Genomic DNA, 23651 nt, shown 5'->3' with positions numbered 1-23651 from the left:
GCTTACCTAAAACCATAAGAAAACATAAATATTTACATTTTGATTCATCAGAAAATTACAGTTGTGAGATAGCAATGAAAATAATTTTATGGTTGGTGATCACCACAACCTGAATGACACCATTAAAGAATGACACCATTAGGAAGGTTGACACCATTACTGTGTAAGAGGAAAGGCAGACTACATAGGCCTTTGTCTCATTTCTAGGAATATTTCCATTAAACATTCCATTCTCAATAGTTTACCAAACAAATGTTTGTGAACTGGAGTTTTTTGGATTTTCATTGTTGATTTTTCTAATGATAGCTCCTTATTTTCTCCTTTGTGTTTAAGGTGAATAAAAACAATGCCAAATTATGGAATAATGTGGGTCATGCTCTGGAAAATGAGAAGAACTTTGAGAAAGCTTTGAAATACTTTTTGCAGGCTACCCATGTTCAGCCAGGTAAGCACTGTTCATTGTAACTGGTAGATGGCAGCATAGACATCAGATGTAGTGAGGAGGGCAGTCTTTAGTAAGCTGAGTTCAAGGGAGTTAAGGAAGAATTATTGACACCAAAGGAAAAAAGTGTAAAGGATGTAGCAAACTGACAGCTCTGGTGCTAGGCGAAAGGATGACAAGGTGACAGATTCTTTTCAGGTGAGAGAAAGTGGCATTTCTCAAGCATATCAGTGTAGTTGAGAAAAGCAGTAAAGCAGCCGTGGGGAAGAGACAGCATCTGGGATACAAGCTACTCTACTTTTAGGACCTAGAATCAATTGTAGTGACAAACAGGCAGTGTGTGGACAGTGGATAAGAGGTGAGTGAATAATATGGAGTAACCTGAAGTTGCCTTCTGTTTGCTTCTGTTTCCTCAGTGAAAAGTAAAAATCACCAGTAGAAAGGAAAGGAAAGGACTCGTTTGAGATGTGAGAACAAGAGAGAAGGCAAAATGGTCATGTAAGAGACAGTGCTTCTAAACCTCCATGTGCATAGAAACCTAGAGATCTTGTTCTCCTGGCCATTCTGGTGCAGATTAGATACCACCTGAAATTGTACATTCCTAGTAAGCTCTCTTATGATGTATCCACATGAAGCAAAGGTAGGCAGCTAGAAAAATATACAGTTGCCAACCATCATCATCACCCTGGATTAGTAATAACTGAAAATTAAATCAATTGATACAGTTAAATGGTTTTCTCCTCTTCTCAGCTAAGGTAATGAATTACTCTGTTACTAAGGCTTAGAATATTTTTTAGATGTGTTTTACTAAGGAAAAAAAAATGCTAAGGGCTCAATTATAGTAACTTTATAATCCAAATTAAATCAAAAGGGGTGGGAGAAAAGAGATAAGATCAGTAGATATGTCTTAACGAAATGGTAGCATCTGAGTAGTGTGTAACTCGAACAGCAGTGTTTTACAGTAGAGTGCTCTTGACATTGCTAGTATGCAGAATTGTTTCACCAAAGGTGTATCCAATTACCAGTCCCACAAGATGTCATCATTTATTCTATTCAGAGACAAGTGAAACAATCCCCATATTTTAACTATCTCGCAAATGGTCCAGTGGTGAGCACTGCCTTATTTTTTTCTATTTTGTAAAATTATGACCTTTGAACTGAGTGTTAAGGTAAGAAAGAGGTGTTAAGATAGGAGAGTTTATTGACAAAAAGAACATCAAGGCCACAGAGTGAGAAAATAACATATGTACGTTCAGTGTAGTGACACACTCTCTATGCCAGTACTTAAAGGCAGAGGCAAGTGGGTCTCTGGGGTCAAAGTCAGCTTGATCTATCTACTTGGTAAGTTCTAGGATGGCTAGGGCCATAGAGAGAGACTATGTCTTGTACATTGCTGAAGTTAAAGCATTTTGAAAATGGTGATGTTAGAGCCCAGGATTTGTGAATCAAATATTGGTAGCCGTGAAAATAGAAGTAGATAAACAGTTTCATAATCATCGTTGTTGAGTGTTTTTATTTTTTAAAGCACTGAGAATTGTCTGGAATGAAAATTGGAGGTTATGGGTAACACCTACTCTTCCTCCAGGCCCAATTTGCACAGGATAAGAAATGGTCATAGTCACCACACTAAGAAGGACAGTTAACTGTGTCATTAACCCAAAACCAAATTCAATTAGAACAGGACGAAATGAAGGCTATAGAAATGTCACTGTTACTAATCTATCTTCCTTAGTTTTCATGTAGTCTAGTTTTGCTTGGAATATGGAGTATGTGTCCTATATCTCCTCTTTGATTTATGTATCTTCTTGACCCCGTAATGTATTTTTCTCCTCCCATCTGTCTTCTACCTTAACATACTTTGCTGTCTGCACTAGTCATCTTTTATAACCAGCCTCACAGCCACTTTCCCAGGCCTCTTCCCTTCTGAGTAACAGCACTTATGTGTAGACCCCTTACATTTGCTTTTCATAGCTTTTCTGTGAGATACACATGTATTTATAATTCAGGTCCTTTGAAATACTAATTTATTTAAAATGTTGTGCTTCCTTATGGCAGCATAAACATCCGATTCATGTTTTACACTTGCATCAACTGATTGATCCTATATACAAACAAATTCACTAAACATAGTAATTCTAATTTATTTTAGTCTTAGATTTTCATCCTATCATTTTAAAATTTTTGTTGCTGCATTGTGTGTGTGTGTGTGTGTGTGTGTGTGTGTGTGTGTGTGTGTGTGTGTGTGTGTGTGTGTGTTGCATGCTTACGACAGTCACAGGACGGTTAGAATCCATTCTCTCCTTCAATCTTGTGGGTCCAGGGGAACGAATTCAGGTCACCAGGCTCTGCACCTTTACAAATGAGCCATCTTCCCAGCTTAAATTATCACTTTCTTATCAAACACTTAAGATTTAAGCCTGCTCACTCCTACCTCACTTCTGTGTTGGAATGGGGATTTCTGTCTCAGCATTTTTGTAAAGATAAATCAAGTGCATGTGTGATACATATTTATGAGTGATCAGTTTTCTTGTGTGAATGGTTAAGATTGCAGATGTAAGAGTTTACCTAAACAACACACCCTCAGTTTTTACTTATTTCTATTTCAAGCGTACCCTGTATTTAGCTTGAATATGACTTTACTCTCAACATGTTCAAAAGTAAGTTTTAATAAGCCGTAGTCTGGGAAGATCGATAGTCAGCATCCTTATGATGAATTTAGAAACCCTGAGTATAACATTTATGGTATGCTTCTTGACTTCTTGCTATATACCTATGCTTATAGGGCCAGTTGGCATGTAGGATGACATGTTATAATATTGTATTGCTAGATATTGCAGAAAGTAACAGAAAGACCAGGGTAAGGAAAAAGAGGCGGTTATTTGTGGTTGAAATGTTAGAATCTGAAACATTTATGGTACCGTGGGCCTGTAGTGTCAGCACTCAGGAAATGGCCAGAAAGATAAAATTGGTGGTTAGGGGATGCCTCAGCAGACTAAGGCTTTTGTATGTTAAACATTGGGGGAAGGAGGGGGTGGAGATGAGGATAACCTTAGTCACATAATGGGAATGCTTACTGTTATCAAATAAACCTTATATTAAAATTAATCCAATCACAAATGTTCCATATGTTTTGAAAAATAATCAGGTGTCTTTGTATAGGTTAAATGCTCATCAGAAACTTAAGCCAGTGTCTAGCCCATGGTAGCATAACAACTTTAAACTATGTATGCAAATATATTTTTATTAATGCCTCTAGGGAATAAAAAGATAATTTACAACTGTGGGATACAGTAGATATCCATGTTTGCCATTACTGTATTAAATATTGAGATAATCAACTTCAAATAAGACAAAGAAAGTTTTAGGTGACTTCATCCGTTACTTTGAGCCTTTGGGTAGGCAATATTTATGACAGCATTATAGCAGAATGATTCTCACTTCGTGACAGACAGAAAGCAAAGTAGCAGGAAAATGCCTGGGTTCAAATATTCTCCTTATGGCTTACCTTCAGTGACCTAACTTCCCACCACTAGCCAATCATCTCTTAAAGGTCCCTCCACTTCACAAGAGCATAGAACCTGTATAGATGACCTTTGACTGGCAGTCCAGAACCAGGTTACACCAGAGAGAAAGGGGAAAGGGAGAATAATAGCAGTTGGTTCATCACCTGTACATTGAAAACTTAGCCATGCGTCAGCCACTGCTTTAACTGCTAAAATCCAGCAATGAGTAGAACTATTGCTTTGAGCCTCCCATTGGAAATGTAGTTTAAAATTTACTCTATTCTTTTTGACATTTGATGATTTTAAAAGTTGGTCGTATAAACTGATAATAGATGAATAACAGGGGAAAAAAAAAACAGTTGTATTACCTGCCTAAGGATGAGTTTCAATGACTGAACCTTGTATAGGTTTAGCAGCAGGATGGGGTCTTGGGCGCTGTGGGGGAGGGGAGCTGTGCTCAGTGTGCCAGGCATTCTACTGATTAAGTTTCCTAGGCAACAACCTTTTGAGATTTTCTTTGTCAGTGCCAGATGTCCAATCCCTAATTTTTTTTTTCCTATTTGGAAAGAATATCCCTAGACAAGTAGGAGGATATCAGAAAAATCTTGTCTGTTTGCTTTTTACATCACTAATATTAGTACAAATACATTTATTTCTTAGGGTCATTAATTTCCTTGATTAACCAACTCGAAATATACAGCCAAAAATGTATATGTGTGTGTAGTCATGTCTTTTTAAGTACCTAAAATTTTAGTTAAAATATAAAAATAAACAACATAGAGATTAGAAGTAATGACTAGAGAATGACTCCTGAAAAATTATCATTTGACAGAGAATAAAGTGAGATCAGATTCATTGAAGGTAATTTTGAGGAACGCTGGCTATGCAAAGCACAGTAAAAGGAAGTGGAGACCATTTAGAAAGTGTTTCTGTATTGCCCATAAGTCCATTACCATCAAACAGGGACAGTATCCCTCAGGTTTCAAAATCTTTCTATCTCTTTACAGTTCTTTCCACCAAATAAAATTGAACTGCTTTCAGTTGCCATATATTTCTTTACTCTTCTAAAATTGTATATGAAGAACTCATCTTCTATGGACTCATTTTTCGCTGGATTTCTTGTATAATTTTTTGTTGCTTATCAATATTGTTCATAAATTCTAAAAAAAGAAAAAACGATACTTTTTTGTGGCTGACTAGCACTTCTTCATGTGCATATACAACTTCGTCCAGCCATTTATCTGTTCATGGACTGTTGGATTATTTGCAGTTCAGAGTTATTTGAAGCAAAATTGTTAGGAACATTTAGTTCTCACAACTTACTACTCTGACAGTTTTTTTCTTGCATTCCATTGAATCATAAAGAGCATCACATACAGGATTGTTGCTCTCCTGCTTTGGGAATAGCCCATAATATATAAGATTGTCCCCTATGTGTCCTGGGAGTGGCACTCAAAGAGAACTCTGCTCCACAGTTGCAGATCCTCAGTGTTGCAGGCAGGTAGAATCATAACTGAAACCCTGCCATCTACTAGATACTAATGTTGAGTAAAGACTGTCTAATTTAAGCTCTCCCTTTTAGCTTTATTCCAAACCTTTGAATTGTGTCTTTTTAAAACTATTATATAATTAATCCTCATCTTTCTTAAAGATGCACAGCTATTCTCCTAAATAAATTTATCGTGTATTTTTTTCCATATCAGGAAATGAGATATAAATTCTTGACATTCTGATATTAACATAACTTTAAAATTCTTTAAGTTATATAAGAATGTATCATAATTTAAAAGAGAGTGATCACAACTTCTTATGTCAACCTATCAACCTGTGACTCAACTCTGATCACATTCACATTTTATTTGAAATACAAGTTGTTCCATTTCTTAGTTGTAATTCTACCAAGGTACATAGTTGTCATTTAAACCCATGTCCTAATTATAGGAATTAACTGTTGCCATTTTCACTTGTAAAGTTGAGCTGTATTTTTTAGTGATCTAAAACTGAGATTAAGGAAGTAGAAATGAGCTGTTGGTATTATGGTGTAGTAAAATGTGAAGTATTCTGTTGCCTTTCTCTTGCCCTAAACCCTCAGAGATGCACTTGGGAGGTTTCCCTTGTGGCCGGCACTTTGTGTCCTTACACTACTCTAGTCCTTTTGTTGTGTCCATCAGTCCTGTCACTTGTATGTTATGACAAGTTGTTTTAGAAGAACTTTCCAGAAAGCAGGGCCAGTCCTCTCACACTCTCTCAATTGTCTCTGAAAGCCCTCCTTCCAACAGTTGCTCAGAGTAATGCCTACTGTGTTTGCATTAAGTGTTCTGTTTTGTTTTAGATGACATTGGTGCCCACATGAATGTAGGAAGAACGTATAAAAACTTAAACAGAACTAAAGAAGCTGAAGAATCTTACATGTTGGCTAAATCACTAATGCCTCAGGTACGTTGTCTCCTTTACTGTGTCCGTGTGGAAAGACTGAATTAACTCACAGCTATCAAGCAGTAGTCTATCCCGCCCCAGTCTTGTTCCTGATTAGATGTAATTGCTTGCTCAAATGACTTTTTTTAAAAGGTTTGTTATAGTTAATGTGTAAATGCTCACTTTTAGAACATAAATATCTGATGCTGATAATAAATTACCAAAATGGCTAAATGAAGAGAATTTAATTCTTGTACCTTAAATGGTAACTTCAGAGCAATGAAAGCAAATTATAAAGTAGCGGCTGCACCCCTGCCACTTTGTTGTGCTAATCAGCTGTTGCTGTGATACAGATCAAAGGTCACTGGATATATAGTACCAAAGATCCATCCGTATGTGTATTATGTATTAACTTGAATTATCGGTTAGAGCATTTTATTGTACAACTCTACTAAATAAATAAGGTTTCAATATGACTATAAAATAAAACTAGCTGCCCTACTATTGCAGAAATAAGAAAATAATTTTCTTGATGGAACTAGAGTTAACAAAGTGTATAGTCGGATTGAAACAGATTATTATCTTGTGCTGTAGAGTATGAACCATTGACCTCTAAAACTTCTGGTTTTTCTGACTTAATACAAAGATAAGTTTACACAAAAAGCCAGAAATAATTTGTAGGTGTCATGAATGAAGCCAATATATGTCTTTCAGTGTCTAAATTCAGTGTCTAATATTCTCATATGTTTGTAAGTGCTTACATTTTTGTGCGTGCATGCATGTGTGCATGTGACTTGACATGCTCTTTGTAAAAAAGCTGGCCTATAGCTCACAACTCCATTTGCTTCTGTCATGCTCAGATTAAAGACATGCAACCATGCGTGCCCTGCTTGCTTTTTACATTTTTATGATTACTTTGTCATATTAGTAAAACTTTTAGCAAAAACTTAGGTTCCATGTCACTTAAAATAAGTCACTAGGAAAACGTTTCTTGTTTTTATTTGCTATCAAATACACAAACATGTTTTTCTCTTAAACAGATTATTCCTGGTAAAAAATATGCAGCCAGAATTGCCCCTAATCACCTAAATGTTTATATCAATTTGGCCAACCTCATTCGAGCAAATGAGTCCCGCCTGGAGGAAGCTGACCAGCTGTACCGACAGGCAATCAGCATGAGGCCAGACTTCAAGCAGGCTTACATTAGCAGGTATCACCTCTTCAGAGCTACCCCTGTAAAGCGGAAGCTGTGTCTGCGTGTAGGTTTTAACTGAATTACCATGGTGCTCTTTTAATGTTCTTGACAGCTATGTGCATAAAGGGAGTACCTCGCAGAGGATGACAGTCACACTAAGTAATTTGAAACTGACAAGGAAATCATTATGGTAGCTTTCTTAGGTTCTATGAAAGAGTTCTAGAAGCAGCCCCATGTTCTATTTGTGTCTTGTAGACAGTATCAGTGCTGCCTCCACCGTGTGTGTGTGTGTGTGTGTGTGTGTGTCTGCTACCTTTGCCACAAAAAAAAAGACATCTTGCCTGACAGTAAAGAAAAAGAAGTTGTTTGACACACATTAATATTTTTTATATTCTCATAGAAACATCACTTTCATACTTGAGTGACATTGCATGTTAAACTTTGCTTTATATACTGACATGAAACTTATCATAATTTATAGCATTGTTTCTCTGAGGAAAGTATATTCTGAATTCAGCTTTTTGAGAGTAAAATCTATCCCTAAATCAAATATTGTCTTTTTGAGTTTTTTCCTCATCCAGTAGTCAATGCTTCGTACATTATTTCATGAAGACTTCAGTAGTCTCTGCATGTAACCTTGGTCTCGTGTCTACAAGTTGCCGTATTTATCTTAGTAAACATAACTTCACTAATTTTAAGCAAAATGACTGTTTTTCAAGTTCTCAAACTCAGAGTGGAAGCATTGGAAAGAGAGAAAGGCTTTCTGCTGTGTGGCTCTAGTGTGTTCCCAAAGCTGCCTGTAGGTGGCACAAGTGCTCTCCTTGCAAACATTTGGACTTCAGTTCATTTTTTCATTCATCTGTCTATCAGTCTGTCTGTCTATATGCTTTTAGATAGCCATTATATAAGAATACTTTGAAGGAGACTAAGTTAATTTATGTGCAGATTTCACATTTCTAAAGTCTCGGCTAATTAACACAGTAAGACTTATATCAGACTTAAAGAAACTCTCAGTAACAACAGCATTTTTGCCAATTGTTCCCATATTATCATCTGATTTACTGATCTTCGACTGTAATTGGCTACCTAGTTGTCTTTTTTAAAGATTCGTCCATGAGCACCTTTCCTTTGTCACCCTCTCTGATTGCTTCTCACATTTACTGTCCAGTCAGACGTGCGCTTTTCTTTTATAATACCTGAAAGCAAATGCAACTAGATTTGCTGAAGTGGAGTTCAGACTTGAGGTTAGTTTCAGAAAGTGATTTTTTTTTTATAGTTAGATAGTAAGGTAAACCTTGTCTGTCTGTTTCCCACAGGGGAGAATTGCTTTTAAAAATGAATAAGCCTCTCAAAGCAAAAGAAGCATATCTTAAAGCACTGGAGCTGGACAGAAATAATGCAGACCTGTGGTACAACTTGGCAATTGTTTATATTGAACTTAAAGAACCAGATGAAGCTCTGAAGAACTTTAATCGGGCTTTGGAACTGAACTCCAGACATAAGCTAGCACTGTTTAATTCTGCTATTTTAATGCAGGAATCAGGTAAGTTCTCCAAAAATATGTCTCTATTTACTCAATTAAAATACTGTAAAATCCATTATAAATATTTCTGGACAGGCTGTTTTATTGCAAAATAATGTACATAACACAACTTACAATAAGAATATTTGGGGTTGGGGATTTAGCTCAGTGGTAGACACTTGCCTAGCAAACGCAAGGCCCTGGGTTCGATCCCCAGCTCTGAAAAAAAGAAAAAAAAAGAATATTTAAAATACTTGACATAAAGTCCTTTCAAGTGGCATGAAGAGGCATATGTGACAGTTTTACTTGCACGTTTTTCTAGAGTATGGTAAAACTAACTTTTCAGAAACCATCAGCCAGTATCTACAATATAATATCATTTTATTCATATAATCATAATAAAACTTGTATATAAATATAAATGCTGCAGAAATTGTGAAAAACATTGTAGCTACGTTTAAGGATCCCAGAGCATTGTCATATTTTCAATTTCATGTTCGTTTACTGTGACGTAAAAGAAAATTCTTTGCATATCTTAGGTTATTTTTCAAATATTATTATAATTTCTAGTATTTTCTATAATTTAGTAAACTAACATTAATCCCAATAGTGTCTTTAAACCATATTGTATGTGGGAATATTTTCCTTCACAAGACAGCATAAAATATTTATGATATTAATTTTTTGTCATAAATATCTTCTTTATCCTATTGCATGTTGAATGTATTTCTTTCAACTTTTCAGAATTCAAAGTTTGTATTTTGCATTCCAATTAGAGATAAAAATTGTTCATTATTCAACATATTTATATATATATAAATACATACATGCACATACATACATACACATACATGTCCTATAATTATTAGAAAATTCAGTAAATTAACCCAGAGTAACTAAAAACTTGTTTGGTTTATAAATTCAAAATACTAACACAACCTGTGCTTGAATACACATCTTTGGAAATCTTTTGTCATACATGTATCTACTCTTCTCTAATGCCGGATTAGATTCCAAACTAAAGGATTTTCTTCTCTTGGCATCTGAAGTACTGATTGAAAAGGAAATGAATTTATCGTTTGAGTGTTTCAATCACATTGTTTTTCCTGTTTTGTTTTCTACTTTTTATTTATTTATAAAAATAAGATGTTTTATTGCTGTATTTTTATGATCTAACAAAATACCTAAATGGTTCATTCATTGATAATTTATCTCCTTTAAATAAAATTACTTTTAGGTGAAGTTAAACTCAGACCAGAAGCTAGAAAACGGCTTCTAAATTACATAAATGAGGAGCCGCAAGATGCTAATGGCTATTTCAATTTGGGGATGCTTGCCATGGATGACAAAAAGGACTCTGAAGCTGAGACTTGGATGAAGAGGGCTATCAAGTTACAGCCTGACTTCAGAAGTGCTTTGTTCAACCTGGCACTCCTGTACTCACAGACTGCTAAGGAGTTAAAGGCATTGCCAATCTTAGAAGAGCTGCTCAGATACTATCCTGATCATACCAAGGGCCTCATTTTAAAAGGAGATATTCTGATGAACCAGAAGAAGGATATAGCTGGAGCTAAGAAATGTTTTGAAAAGATCCTGGAAATGGATCCAAGCAATGTGCAAGGAAAGCACAATCTCTGTGTCGTGTACTTTGAAGAGAAGGACTTGCTGAAAGCGGAGAGATGCCTAGTTGAAACCTTGGCATTAGCACCTCATGAGGAATATATTCAACGCCATTTGAGTATAGTCAGGGATAAAATCGCCTCTTCTGGTATTGTGGATCAGCCACTGTCCCCAGTTGATAAGACTTCAGGTACAGAAGAAAAAGATGAAGTCCCTTCCGAGGATGTAAAAGAAATCATCAGTGAGTCCAGGCCAGCACAAATCATAAAAACAAATGATAACAGAAAGTCTCAGTCTAACAAGCAGTCAACAGGAAATGCAGACCAAGATGCCCCCCATAAAACAACAAAAGACATCAAAGAAATTGAGAAGAAAAGAGTTGCTGCTTTGAAAAGGCTAGAAGAGATTGAACGGATTTTAAATGGAGAATAACACTAATTCTGTATCATGTAACAATGTAGCCAAGACCTTCAGTCTCTATCATGTGTTTGCTTGTACTGGAAACTGAAAAATGTTGAGACTATATACTGGTTTTTCAAAAACTGCATAAGATTCTCTATATAGGATCAAAATGAGATTTTTATTGAAGACCTATCTGTCCCAGGATATATGTTTTATAAGAGAGGACACAAATTTTAATTTGGAAGAATATTGGAGAAATCACAAATTCCAAGTCACAACTTGAAACGTTTATTATAGAAAGAGAAAGATGTGGGTTTATTATAGAAAGAAAAGGGTGGGGAAGTACTGATATGTCTTTCTACTAATCTGAATTGAAATAATATGGGGCATCAAAGATGAACCCTTGGAGATAAATCCAGAATGTACTGGGGTTTGTGAATTCCCATTTATTAACTGTTTTTCATTTTTCATTACCTCTTTGGATTCAGGAATGGACTGATACTCATTGAAGACATTCAGTAACTCTTCTCATAAACCAAGGGACATTATACTGCATAGTCATACTGTGTTTTTTTAATGTGTTCTTTGATTGGAATTTAGAAGGAATGGTAGAAAAAACATTTTAAAGTAAATCATACATCATGTAGATGACAAGTTAGCTTAGGAATGCCTTTTGTCTTTCATGCTAATATGTAAGCATTAAGCAGGTAAAGTGTTATGCATATACACTAGTGGTGCTCGCTGATACTGTATTCTCTCACACTGAGGACTCCCACATAAGCTACATAACCATGACTACTCATTGGCACTTGTTCCCCAAAGTCTTCTGCTTCTTGGCAGAAAAGTCCCAGTCATTCTTCTTTAAGCTTTAGAGTAATTGTAGTAATCTCTTTCATCTTTAATCTCTCTGGTCTGAGCTTAAAATCAGTTTCCTGTTTCCAAACTCATACCTTAACAATTCTTAGATACCTAAACCACTACAGTCAGTTTTGTTTAACTGAAGGCAAAACAATGTGACATTTATTTTTAAATACTAGATTCCTCTTATCGTATATATTTTATTAAGTATTTATTTTAACTACTGATCTTTCATAAAAATTTTAAACTTTTAGTTTAAATTGCTAGTTCCCTTGAGTTAACTAATCTCTATGTCTTAGAAACCATCCTTTTCTAATGTTTTCTAAGAAATCTTTTATAAATAGGTCATAAGAAACATGTTCTGCATTAAAGACCCATTCCTTTTAGCTTCCCAGAGGACCTGACATAGTTGTTTTCTTTTTTTTTTTTTTTTTTTAAGATAATTTAACTCCAGCACTAAAGCCAATGGGTGTTAGTTCTTGACCCAAGAGATTTGTTAACCATCAAAGCAGTATCTTGTTTCAGTTCTTAGAGTGTATCTTTGTGACTTCAGATCTAGAGTGGAGAATACCTCATGTACTATAACTTGAAGTTATTGTTCTCTCTGTTTATCTCTAGAAAAGTTTTTGCTGATAATCACTACAATTTAAATTCTAAGTGGAGGACAGTGCAGTAAGTAAGTCAAAGGAAACCTTTTATGATAGCACACCTAATAAAAGTTTGAAGACTATTTTAGTAAATTTATATAGCTAGTCAAGTGATGAGGATAAATATTAATATCCAATAATTTTTATACAAGAAATCTTTTATTAGCACTCATAATTATGCCTGTCACAAAGAAAGTACTCATACTTGAATTTTAATTTATTTAAATCAAATTCATCTTGAATATCTATTATTAATTATTACCAGTCAGTGATACCCAACTTCATTTCGTAGTAGAATCATATGGGAGCTTTCCTGAAATTGAGTCATGCTTCAGTCTTTCCAAAACCTCTTCCAGTGAGTCTCACTGTAGTTAGAGTTCAGGGCAACTGCTCTAAATTAGTTCAGTAAAGGTCCTTTTCTCTCCTCTGTTAAATTTGTAAATTAGTAATACAACCCAATTAAGTTTTGATGGCTTAAATCCCACTAAGGAATATATCCTATTGAAAATATAAATAGTAAATTCTATCAACCTTGCTTATGGTCAAATTAATATTTCTTAAGTGCATGAAATTGTATTGGAACGATTCAGATGAGAAGCTATAGTAAATATCTCCACACCCCCAGCTGCCTCAGCTCTTGTTTTGAAGAAGTGAGAACAGAAACACTTTAAGCCCAGGTTACTATCTTACGATTTAACACTTTGGATATATGAATTTTAAAAAAAAAAAAAGACATATCACAGGATTGTGTGCAGATAAAAAGATACAGGTTTAATTTTCAACATTTAAAAAATCTACTTGTCATGACTTCTAGCAAAGCTTTGACAATCTTCAAGGAGCCATGTTACATTTCCCCTTCACTACTCCTCAGAAAGTGGAGTTAAATTCTAAATTGCTACTACAGTTTTTGTTTCCCTATTAACATTTGAAATTGGGAATTTTCAAATTTTCCTAGTGAGTAGTCTTACTCACCAACCCTCCTCTTGAGGCTAGGCCTTGTAGTGTTGCCCATGCAGGTCTTGAACTCAAAGGCTCAAGTGATCCTGTCGCAGCTCCCTGTGTGCCTGGGAGTACCGGCATGTGCATCCTCGCCCAGTCCCAGGGTGTGATTTTCCGACACCAGTGACGTCAAGAATAAAATAACTAGATATATCATTTTGTTTAACCTTTTGTGTATACTCTTATGTATTTGATGTGTGAATTACACAGTTCTAATAAAACATGCCTTTCTTTACATCTGAGTTTTCAACTTCATGTTATAGAATGCTTCAAAGATGCTTTAATGAAAACTATTAAGAATATATAGATTTGTATGTCGATTTATACTTCAAAAATCCATATATTTGTCATATTTATTTTTTTATTTGCATGGCCAAATGATATTTAAAATGAGTCCGTCCCCCCCCCCCAAATATCTGGTAACTGTTAAAACTCTTGTCACCTATCCATATTCAGGGTTCCTTAAAAAGTAGTTTAAAATTGTATGCATTTTTATATTACTATGCTGTTTGTGTGTATCACATTTCTAAATATTCATTATTAAATTGTTACTTTTTAAAACTTTCAACCTGATTGTCTTTTGATGTTAAAATGAAATGCAAAGTTTTGTATATAGTGGCTGCCTACAGAAAGAAATTGATGAGCTGACACGTAGTTTGTTAGAAATGACTGTCAATAGCAGGCCATATATTATAGTTCCTGATAATGCTACATTTTCAAATATTAGGACATGAGAAGGCTAAACTCCAAACTTGGAATTTTATATAAAGTTTACTTCTACATCTCTCCAGGTTCAAATCCAAGTCATCACCCTTACTGTAGTTCAGGGTAAGTTATTTTATTTCTTCATGTAGTTTAAAGCATTGGTATACGTAAAATCACAGAAACATTTCAAGTACTTAGTATGTATGTATATATATATATATATATATATATTTAGTTGTTTAAATATAAAATGTTAGCTTTTCTAATGGGTAAAACAACCTTACTTATGAACACGCTAAAATATTTGTTAGTGATGCTATAACAGAAAATAAGTAGTTAGATTTAGCACTAATATTATGCATAGATAGCCTAAGGATAATTCTGGAATAATTAAAATAAAAACTAAGCTTACAATTGGATTATTATGCTGCCTTGATCCTTTACTACTGTCAGGGACATAGCCAAAAACCTTAGAAAAAGTCTGAAGAGTTTGTGTCAGGCAAACTCTCTAAAACACATTTCATCAAAAATGTCTCTATGTTTATGTCAGTGAAGGTAGATATTTCCCATCAAAAAGAGTTTATGTTCCTTAAGAATTTGGTGCCTTTTCTACTTCTGCTTTGAATAAAGCAGATCTCAAAAATCATTGTAGTTTATTCTTTCTTAAACATTTCAGTGATCAGAACTCAGTAACTTTAACATGTTTAACAACAGTCTGAAAGATTAATTTAAGATTGCTAAGACCCTTTAAGTTACAGACAGCCAAGAACTATTTCAATGATCAGGAGTTCCTTTGGTTATTAATTCAGAAAGCTTTGTAGCTACAATGAGCCCACTACTTGACATGGTTCTGATTTGGATGCATTACAACAGGTCATATGGCTGACCTTGGAGTGAATAGTTCTAAGTCACCAAACCACAAATCCCACTGTCCACTGAACACCACTGACACAGTTAATCATATACTTCTTCCAAACAAATGGCCAATGGGTAAATGTAAGAATACTAAATACAAGGATAAGGAATTTATATATTGTAAATAAGCAGCAAAAAAAAAAAAGCAGGTAATAGCCACTTTCTTGCCATTAGGACAAATGCGTGAGGAACAAGAAAAATGATTTATCTTAACTCAGGGTTTCACAGCCCATAATGGCCGGGGGCGGGGTGTGGGTGGTGGGGGGAGGGGGATGCCTGAGCAAAACCATGGTAGCTAGGAAGCTGAGTGAGAAAATACTTGGACTTTATGAAATTTTTCTTTTCCCCTTTTCTTCAATCCAGTATGGTGTCAATCCATATTCATCCCTTAATTATTCCTTAAATATATCCTTTCCAGAAACCTATATGGGCACACTCAGGAGTATGCTATTCTGATACAATTCAATCAAGTAGGTAAGATTTGGGGGGTGGGGCAGGAGAGGGTTTGTCACCAGGAGAATAAAAATATGGCACGATTCCTTCCTACTGGAGATAGCAGAAAAATAAGAGAATAACCAAAAGGTGGATTTTATGAGAATGAATTAAATGTAGATTCTAGACCTAAAATAAAATGATAGAAACTACTTTTAGTTTTAGATTTACAGAGCAAATGATAAAATTAGTAAACAGACATAGGAGTGACTTGCACAAACTCTGCAGGTTGTCCTCGCAGGCAGGGAAAAATGCAAAGATGGAGACAGAATATGGAGAGACAGCCAAAAGAAGTAGCATTCATTTAATAGAAATTATAGAGGAAAATAGTCAAAAACTATATTCGAAGGAGCCATTGTCAAATATTTTCCAAAAGTCATATCAATGTATTAATGCAAATGTTTAGCATATCATGGACCAGCTGTTTTCATCCAAATACATTAAAAACCGTCTTAAAAGCAGCCAAAGGTACAAGAAATAAGCCAAGAAAAGCAGTAAAACTGACAGTTAATATCTAAAATACTATTATAAAGAATAAAAAGAAAAAGAAAAAAGCCCTGAACATCAAAAAACAACCCAACTAAAAATGGTATATAGAATTAAACAGACATATACAGCCACCCAATTAGATAAGATGGATGAAGCAAAAAGTGCAGACTGACAGGAACCGGATGTAGATCTCTCCTGAGAGACACAGCCAGAATACAGCAAATACATAGGCGAATGCCAGCAGCAAACCACTGAACTGAGAACGGGACCCCCATTGAAGGAATCAGAGAGAGGTCTGGAAGTGCTTGAAGGGGCTCGAGACCTCATATGAACAACAGCCTCTACCCAAAGACTATAGATGGACTGACCCTGGACTCTGACCTCATAGGTAGCAATAAATAGCCTAGTAAGAGCACCAGTGGAAGGGGAAGCCCTGGGTCCTGCTAAGACTGAACCCCCAGTGAACGTGATTGTTGGGGGGAGGGCGGTAATGGGGGGAGGATGGGGAGGGGAAGCCCATAAAGAAGGGGAGAGGGAGGGGTTGGGGGGATGTTTGCCCGGAAACCGGGAAGGGGAATAATAACCGAATTGTAAATAAGAAATACTCAAGTTAATAAAGATAAAAAAATAAATAAAGGCATTTATTAGGTTTTAAAAAAAGAATTAAACAGAATTCTTAAAAGATAAAATGCAAATGGCTGAAAACACTTCACTAATGTTCAACATCCTTAGTCATCATGGAAATTCAAATTTAAAGTACTTGGAGATTTTATACCAGGAAAAATGGCCAAGATTATCTGTGGGCCTCCGTGCTGGAGGCTTTCCATGGAGATCTCTGGTCTAACTAGGTGCACTGGTTCAGGTGAAGGGCAGAGAACATAGGCAGGGAGGGGAACAGCTTTTGCTGCCTCTGCTGCCGGTGCCGCTCTACCTCCGTTTCCTCCATTGCCGCAGGACATCCTGCCAGGCTGAGCCATCAGGGGACTGACTAGCTGGTGAGGGGTGCAGGGGAGCTTCTGGCGGCGACTTCAGGAGAGCAGATCTCCTCCCCAAGCCGTTACAGCTCTTATGACAGAAACTCTCAGACAACGGAGTGATTCTTATACACATTTAATCCTTCTGAATAGGATTCTCAATTACAGTTTTGGATGAGTCCGGGTCTGGCAGCAGGTGTGTCCTATTGGTTTGGCCTGAGAGCTTGGGAATACCTCATCTACATATTTGGGGGCGTGGTTCTGCTTCCATGTGACTGATCTGTCTTGAGCCTACTGACCTGTGGTCATGTCCTCATTTGTGGTGAAGGGGCATGGGGTGTTGCCCTATAAGACTGATCTATCTCAAACCTCTCTATAGGGGTTTTGGGGGCGGGGGCTCTAGCTACATGAGAGGGCCCTGATCTCCTGGGAGACTGGGAATGCTCCTGATGTCCTATAGGGACTCCGGGGATTTGACAGGATGAGTGAGAGATAGGATACGCCCAACTCTTACAGGAACAGGTAGGAAAAGGGCAACTTAAGAGAGCAGCATAGAGAGGGAGAGAGAGTGAAGGAGACGGGAGTGCTGGAGAGGGAGAAGAAGCAATTTTACCAGGACATTTTTTATAAAGACAGGTTGCAGGTGAAAACAAAATGAGCTAGAGAACGAGAAGGAGCCAAAAAATTAGAACAAATTGCCAGAGTCAGTTTTTCCAAGCAGAGCAATTCAGTGAGAAGCCAGTTTGAATCAGTCAGGAATTTGAGTTAGAAGAGCTGAATTGAACCAGCTAGAGTTCAGGAAGAACTAGAAAGGGTGAGCTTATTCAGCAGTAAGCCTCCAAGGCGACAATTACATCTAGTGAGTAAAAGTTGTGTACATACCACTCTTATGCATAGACCCAAAACATTCTACATCCTACAGAGACAGCTTCTCTTCTATGTCCATTGCTGCGCTATTCAAAATAGCTTGAAGTTAGAAATAGCCTAGATGTCTATCAACAGATGAATGGATAATGAAAATGGAATACATTTACACAATGGAATATTACCGAGTTGTTAAAAATTAAATCACAAAATTTACAAGTAAGTAGGCAAAGCTAGAAAAAAAAATCATCCTGGGTGAGGTAACCCAGACCCAAAAATATAAATGTATTGTGTTATATGTGGGTGTATGCTTTTAAGCCTTTGACAGGTATACAATAATCTATATAGCCATAGAGGTGAGATACTGAGTAAGGGACTAGCGAGAAGGAGAAGGTTGCCCAAGGAAAGGGAAATAGAACAAGAGGATTATATGGGGAGGGAAGGACAGAGTGGAGGAAAGGAGGAAACAGAGACAACTAACAGTAAAGGCCATTCGAAATGTCTTATGCAAACCTACTACAGTAGCAGCTTCTTAATAGGTGTACATATATCTAAATGTCACCAGTAACAAGGGAAACATAGCCCAACTGGATAGACATTTTTAGCCACCAAGTGAAGTCTTCAGTGCCAGAAATGGGGTACATCTAATTGAGTTGTTAACCAAAGAGACCCATAAAACCACCCCCAAAGAACCCAGGTTATTGTCAAGGGTATTACTTGTTCTTCACGAAGTAATGACAAGGCCACGTTGCTGAAAACAACTCACTGAACACAGAGAAGTCAAGCAGGTGCCTAACTATTCTTCATGGTAATGAAAGGTACTTTGTGTGCTACTAGAGAAGAAAGGTAAGACCAGACCCATTAAGAATGCTCCAATCTATGATGGTGACCACCTGCCTGAGTAATATGCTGCTACGATTATGGCACAACCATAGGAGTAACCAAGCAATATCTTATTGAATTTAAGCCCCACTCCATGAGATGGAAGCCATACCTGACACTGCTCAGGAGCCGAGAATCTGAGACTACGTAGGCCATGGGCATAGCAGAAAGTGCAGTGTGGTAGTTCTGCTAAAATATGTAGGAATAAAATGACTCAGCGACAGTCTGCCATACTCAGAGATTAGTATTTCACTCACCCTCCATCAAAAGCCCCCTCCTGTGGTAGATGGGAACCAGTACAGAGTAAAAAGACCCACAACTGGACGGTGTGCAAAAAGTGAAAGGCATCGAAACACTCAGCCTTAAATGAAATGTCTTCATCAATTTCCTCTCCCAAGGTCTCAGGGAACTCTGTGAAAGAGAGCGAGAAAGATTGTAAAAGACACAATAGGACTGTCACACACGCTTTACCTGAAAGAGATTGTGGTAACATCCACCTTGGCCAGCACAGGTCCAAGCCCAAGGTCACAGCATGAAGAAGAAATGAGCTCTCATCCCTAACAAAGAAGCTGTATGCTCCCTGACAGCCGCTTGCAGAGGGGAAAGAAAAAAAGTGTTTGCTCTATTGGACTCAAACTGGGCACACAAACTACTTCTCAATGGTAGTTTTGTAAATTTTATTTTCTTTGTTTGGGAATATTTTTCTTATCTTCCCAGTCTCTTGTTTGTATGTTATGGTTTCTGATTTTGTGTCTTTATGAGTTTGAGTTTTGTGTCTTTTCTGCGTGTTTTCTGGGCTTTGTCTTTGAATGTTCTTTCTTATAACTATGGTTTGCTTGTTTTGTTTGTTTGTTTGTAAAGAGAGAGAAAATGAAGTCATGGAGTTTGATGGGTATAGAATGGGAGAGGATCTGGGAGGAGATGAGTGTGGACAAACTGTGATCAGAATATATTGTGTGAAAAAAGGAATTACTATTAAAAATAAAAACTTGCTTTAGTTACGAAGGCAAAATAAATTATTTTTAGAGAATTTGCCCCAGAATATCCTTCATATAGAAATTAATGAACACCATTCTTTTAATTTTTAAATTATTCTATATATATATATATATTTTCCCTAATCGTACATAAATATATCTGTATTCCTGGTGCCCATGGACGCCCAAAGAGGCCATCACACCTCCTAGAAATAGCGTTGCAGAAAGTTGTGAACCTCCATGTAGGTGCTAGGAATCAGATCTAGTTCCTTTGCAAGAGCAACAAGTGATCTTAACCATGGACTCATGCTGTCGGAATATAATTCTTAAAAGTAAAAACACCAAAAGGTGCCACGGGAAGCTCAAGAAGAAGGATGACCAAAATGCCAGTGCATCCACTCCTTCTTAAAAGGGGGAACAAAAATATTCATAGGAGGGGACAGGGAGGCAAAGTTTAGAGCAGAGACTGAAGGAACGGCCATTCAGAGCCTGCCCCACATGTGGCCCATACCTACAGCCACCAAAACTAGATAAGATGGATGAAGCTAAAAAGTGCAGGCCAACAGGAACTGGATGTAGATCTCTCCTGAGAGACACAGCCAAAACATGTCAAATACTGAGAATGGGACCCCCTTTGGAGGAATTAGAGGAAAGATTGAAAGAACTGAAAGGGCTTGCAACCCCATAAGAACAACAATGCCAACCAACCAGAGCTTCCAGGGACTAAACCACTACCCAAAGACTATACATGGACTGACCCAGGGATCCAACTGCATATGTAGCAGAGAATAGCCTTGTTGGGGCACCAGTGGAAGGGGAAGCCCTTGGTCCTGACAAGGTTGGACCCCCCCAGTGCAGGGGGTCAGTAAAAGAGGGTGGGTGGGTGGGAGGAACACCATTATGGGTGAGGGTGAAGGAATAGGGAGCTTATGGACAGGAAACCAGGAAAGGGAATAACATTTGAAATGTATATAAAGAAATATATCAAATAAAAAAAAAAGAAAAGAAGAGTGACCTATATATGACTGTAGACCCAGAGGAAGTTGTGAAGGATGTGGATATGCCAGGATAAAATAACGCTAGCTGTAATTTTAAAAAACGTAGCATGACCACATCCATAAGAAATTTATTTTATGTGTAATTAAAATCTCAAAATAGTCTAGGAAAGAAAAATGCAAGTGGCTTTGTTTTTCATGAAGTAATGAGTAAAGCCCGGGTACCTCACTCAAAATATTAAGAGAATATGCTGTACATGAAATATATTACATACATATATGAATAGTAACAGAGTAATAAAATGTCTAAAGTGATATTTCTTTCTACATACTAACAATGAACTGGATGAAATGCAATGCTATAAAACATCTATTAAAAAATATAACGAAGTGAGTACAAGACCACTATACAGAAACCTATAGCCGTGGAAATAGGAGATGGCTCAGTAGGGTCCATACTTGCTCCATAATCATTGAGCTCTGAGTTCAGATCCCCAGCATTGGTATAAGCAGTTGGTTGTGACAGGACACTCTTATAATTCTAGCATTCAAGAGAAGACAAGTGGATTCTTGGAGGCTCCCAGCCAATCCATGAATTCCAGATTCAATTAGAGACCTTGACTTAAATTAATTAATTAATGAAAACAAAAAAAAAGAAAACATCTTGTAGCGGTGAATTAGTTAAACTGCTGTGGCTCCCCATGTGTCATTCGTACACACTGCACATGTCCCACAGCTTTCTGGATTCTCAAATGAAACACCGGCATGCACAGGCACCAGCTACTTTTGATATGCCTTGACTAGCTCAATGATCGGGCACTTCTAAACCTCCCTGAAGCTAGCACAACTTCCCTCTGGTATTCCTGGCTTAACCCCTCTATATTTTATCTTTGCTGCCCTGTTCTTCCCAGCAGCTCTCTCCCCTCCTCATAGGTCCGCATTCCCTTTCTACCTACATTGTTGGATGTTTTCTCTCTTGCAGCTCTTAAATGATCCTTTTCTCTCTCTGAATCATGGCGATACTCCTCTCTCTCTCCTGGTCCCTTGCCTGAGTAATCTAAAAGCCCTGCCCTGTCTCTCTGACCAGCCAATGGCTGTACGGAAATTCTTTATTATCAATTGAAGCCAGCTGGGGACAGGGAACCTCAGGTCTCAAAGCACAGCACAGCTGTTGGGAGCTGAAGTAAGACAAAGCATTAGAACCAATTCCCAACAACCTCTTATATAAAACTCTGGCCTACACACATACATACATCAACCACACATATCTGTATGCATGCACAACATATACAGATCTGTAAACATTCCTGACTTATGTAAACTGTGTCAACAAATATTTGACATGTACACACCTAATATCATATTAGATTTAAAAGCACTTAAAATAAAATATTTCTAGTCACTTCTGGTTAAAGAGAAAAATAATAGCAAGCCCTTTAAAACTCCATTTGGCATCTATAAAAACATTAAATATATACCTATCACTTAGTTGATAGCTTGTACCAAAGCCTCAATGATCTATGACTCCTAATACTCTAAGTTTTGCATAGCATTACCCATAACCTTAACAGCATGAAGTGATGGCATGTCATATCTATGATTAATCAGATAAAACTATGACTTCTACTTTTCACCAGACTACTCCCATTGGGAGTTTTAAAAGAGTAAGTGACTGATTACATTGAGGTGAATAGAGAAGTTGAGGCAATCAGGCCACAGAGTCACCTATAGAAACGATTGATATTCCCAGGCTTGGAAAATCTAAAATATGGAAAAACAATTCTCTCAACAGCACTTAGAACAGTATGCTTCTTTTAAATTCCTTAAAATTTTCACAGGGAACTCCCGTCATTGAAAGTACATCAGGTCCCATTTGTTGATTGTTGATCTTAGTGTGTAAGCCATTGGAATCTGTTCAGAAAATTTGCCCCCTGTGCCCGTGTGCTTGATGTTCTTTCCCCACTTTCTCTTCTATTTCAGTGTATCTGGTTTTATGTTGAGGTCCTTGATCCACTTGGACTTGAGCTTTGTAGAAGAAGATGAGAATGGATCGATTTTGGGTGTCACTTAAGTATACTATCCTATCATATCATCTGCAAATAGTGATATTTTGACTTCTTCCTTTCCAATTTGTATCCCTTTGACATTCTTTTGTTGTTTAATTTCTCTGGCTAGAACTTTGAGTACTGTGTTGAATAGGTAGGGAAGAGAGTGGGCAGCCTTGTCTAGTCCTTGATTTTAGGGGGATTGCTTCAAGTTTCTCTCAATTTAGTTTGATCTAAGCTACTGGTTTTATTGTATATTGCTTTTACTATGCTTAGGTATGGGCCTTAAATTTCTGATCTTTCCAAGACTTTTATCATGAAGGGGTGTTGAGTTTTGTCAAATGCTTTCTCAGCAGCTAATGAAATGATCATGTGATTTTTTCCTTCGAGTTTTGTATAGTGGATTACTTTGAAGAATTTCTGCATATTGAACCATCCCTGCATCCTTGGGATGAAGCCTACTAAATCATAATGAATGATCATCTTGATGTGTTCTTGGATATGGTTTGCGAGAATTTTATTGAGTATTTTGCATTGACATTTTTAAGTGAAATTGGTCTGAAGTTCTCTTTCTTTGTTGGGTCTTTATGGGAATTAGGTATGAGCATACTTGTGGCTTCATTGAATGAATTGGGTAGTATTCCTTTTGTTTCTATTTTGTGGAATAATTTGAAGAGTATCATTCTGTGTGAAGTAACCCAGTCACCAAA

At 36.9% G+C, this 23651-nt stretch overlaps 1 protein-coding gene across 3 annotated transcripts in view; it reads left to right on the top strand.

The window, feature by feature from the left end:
- The window catches only part of Tmtc3 (transmembrane O-mannosyltransferase targeting cadherins 3), a 45152-nt gene extending 30981 nt beyond the window's left edge, over positions 1-14171 (top strand). For 2 of the 3 annotated variants that reach the window (XM_087557209.1, NM_001135858.2), the window contains 5 exon segments: positions 334-445; positions 6278-6381; positions 7401-7570; positions 8872-9098; positions 10315-14171. In XM_087557209.1, the coding sequence (XP_087413335.1) occupies positions 334-445; positions 6278-6381; positions 7401-7570; positions 8872-9098; positions 10315-11129 (1428 nt within the window). In that variant the 3' untranslated portion in view covers positions 11130-14171. 3 annotated transcript variants of the gene reach the window in all.
- The last annotated feature ends 9480 nt before the right edge of the window (positions 14172-23651 follow it).

Source organism: Rattus norvegicus, chromosome 7 (genome assembly GCF_021556685.1).
Source record: "Rattus norvegicus strain SHRSP/BbbUtx chromosome 7, alternate assembly SHRSP_T2T, whole genome shotgun sequence".
NCBI classification, from domain to species: domain Eukaryota; kingdom Metazoa; phylum Chordata; class Mammalia; order Rodentia; family Muridae; genus Rattus; species Rattus norvegicus.
The sequence above is the reverse complement of the archived record's forward strand: the minus strand, read 5'-3'. Positions and strand labels throughout refer to the sequence as shown.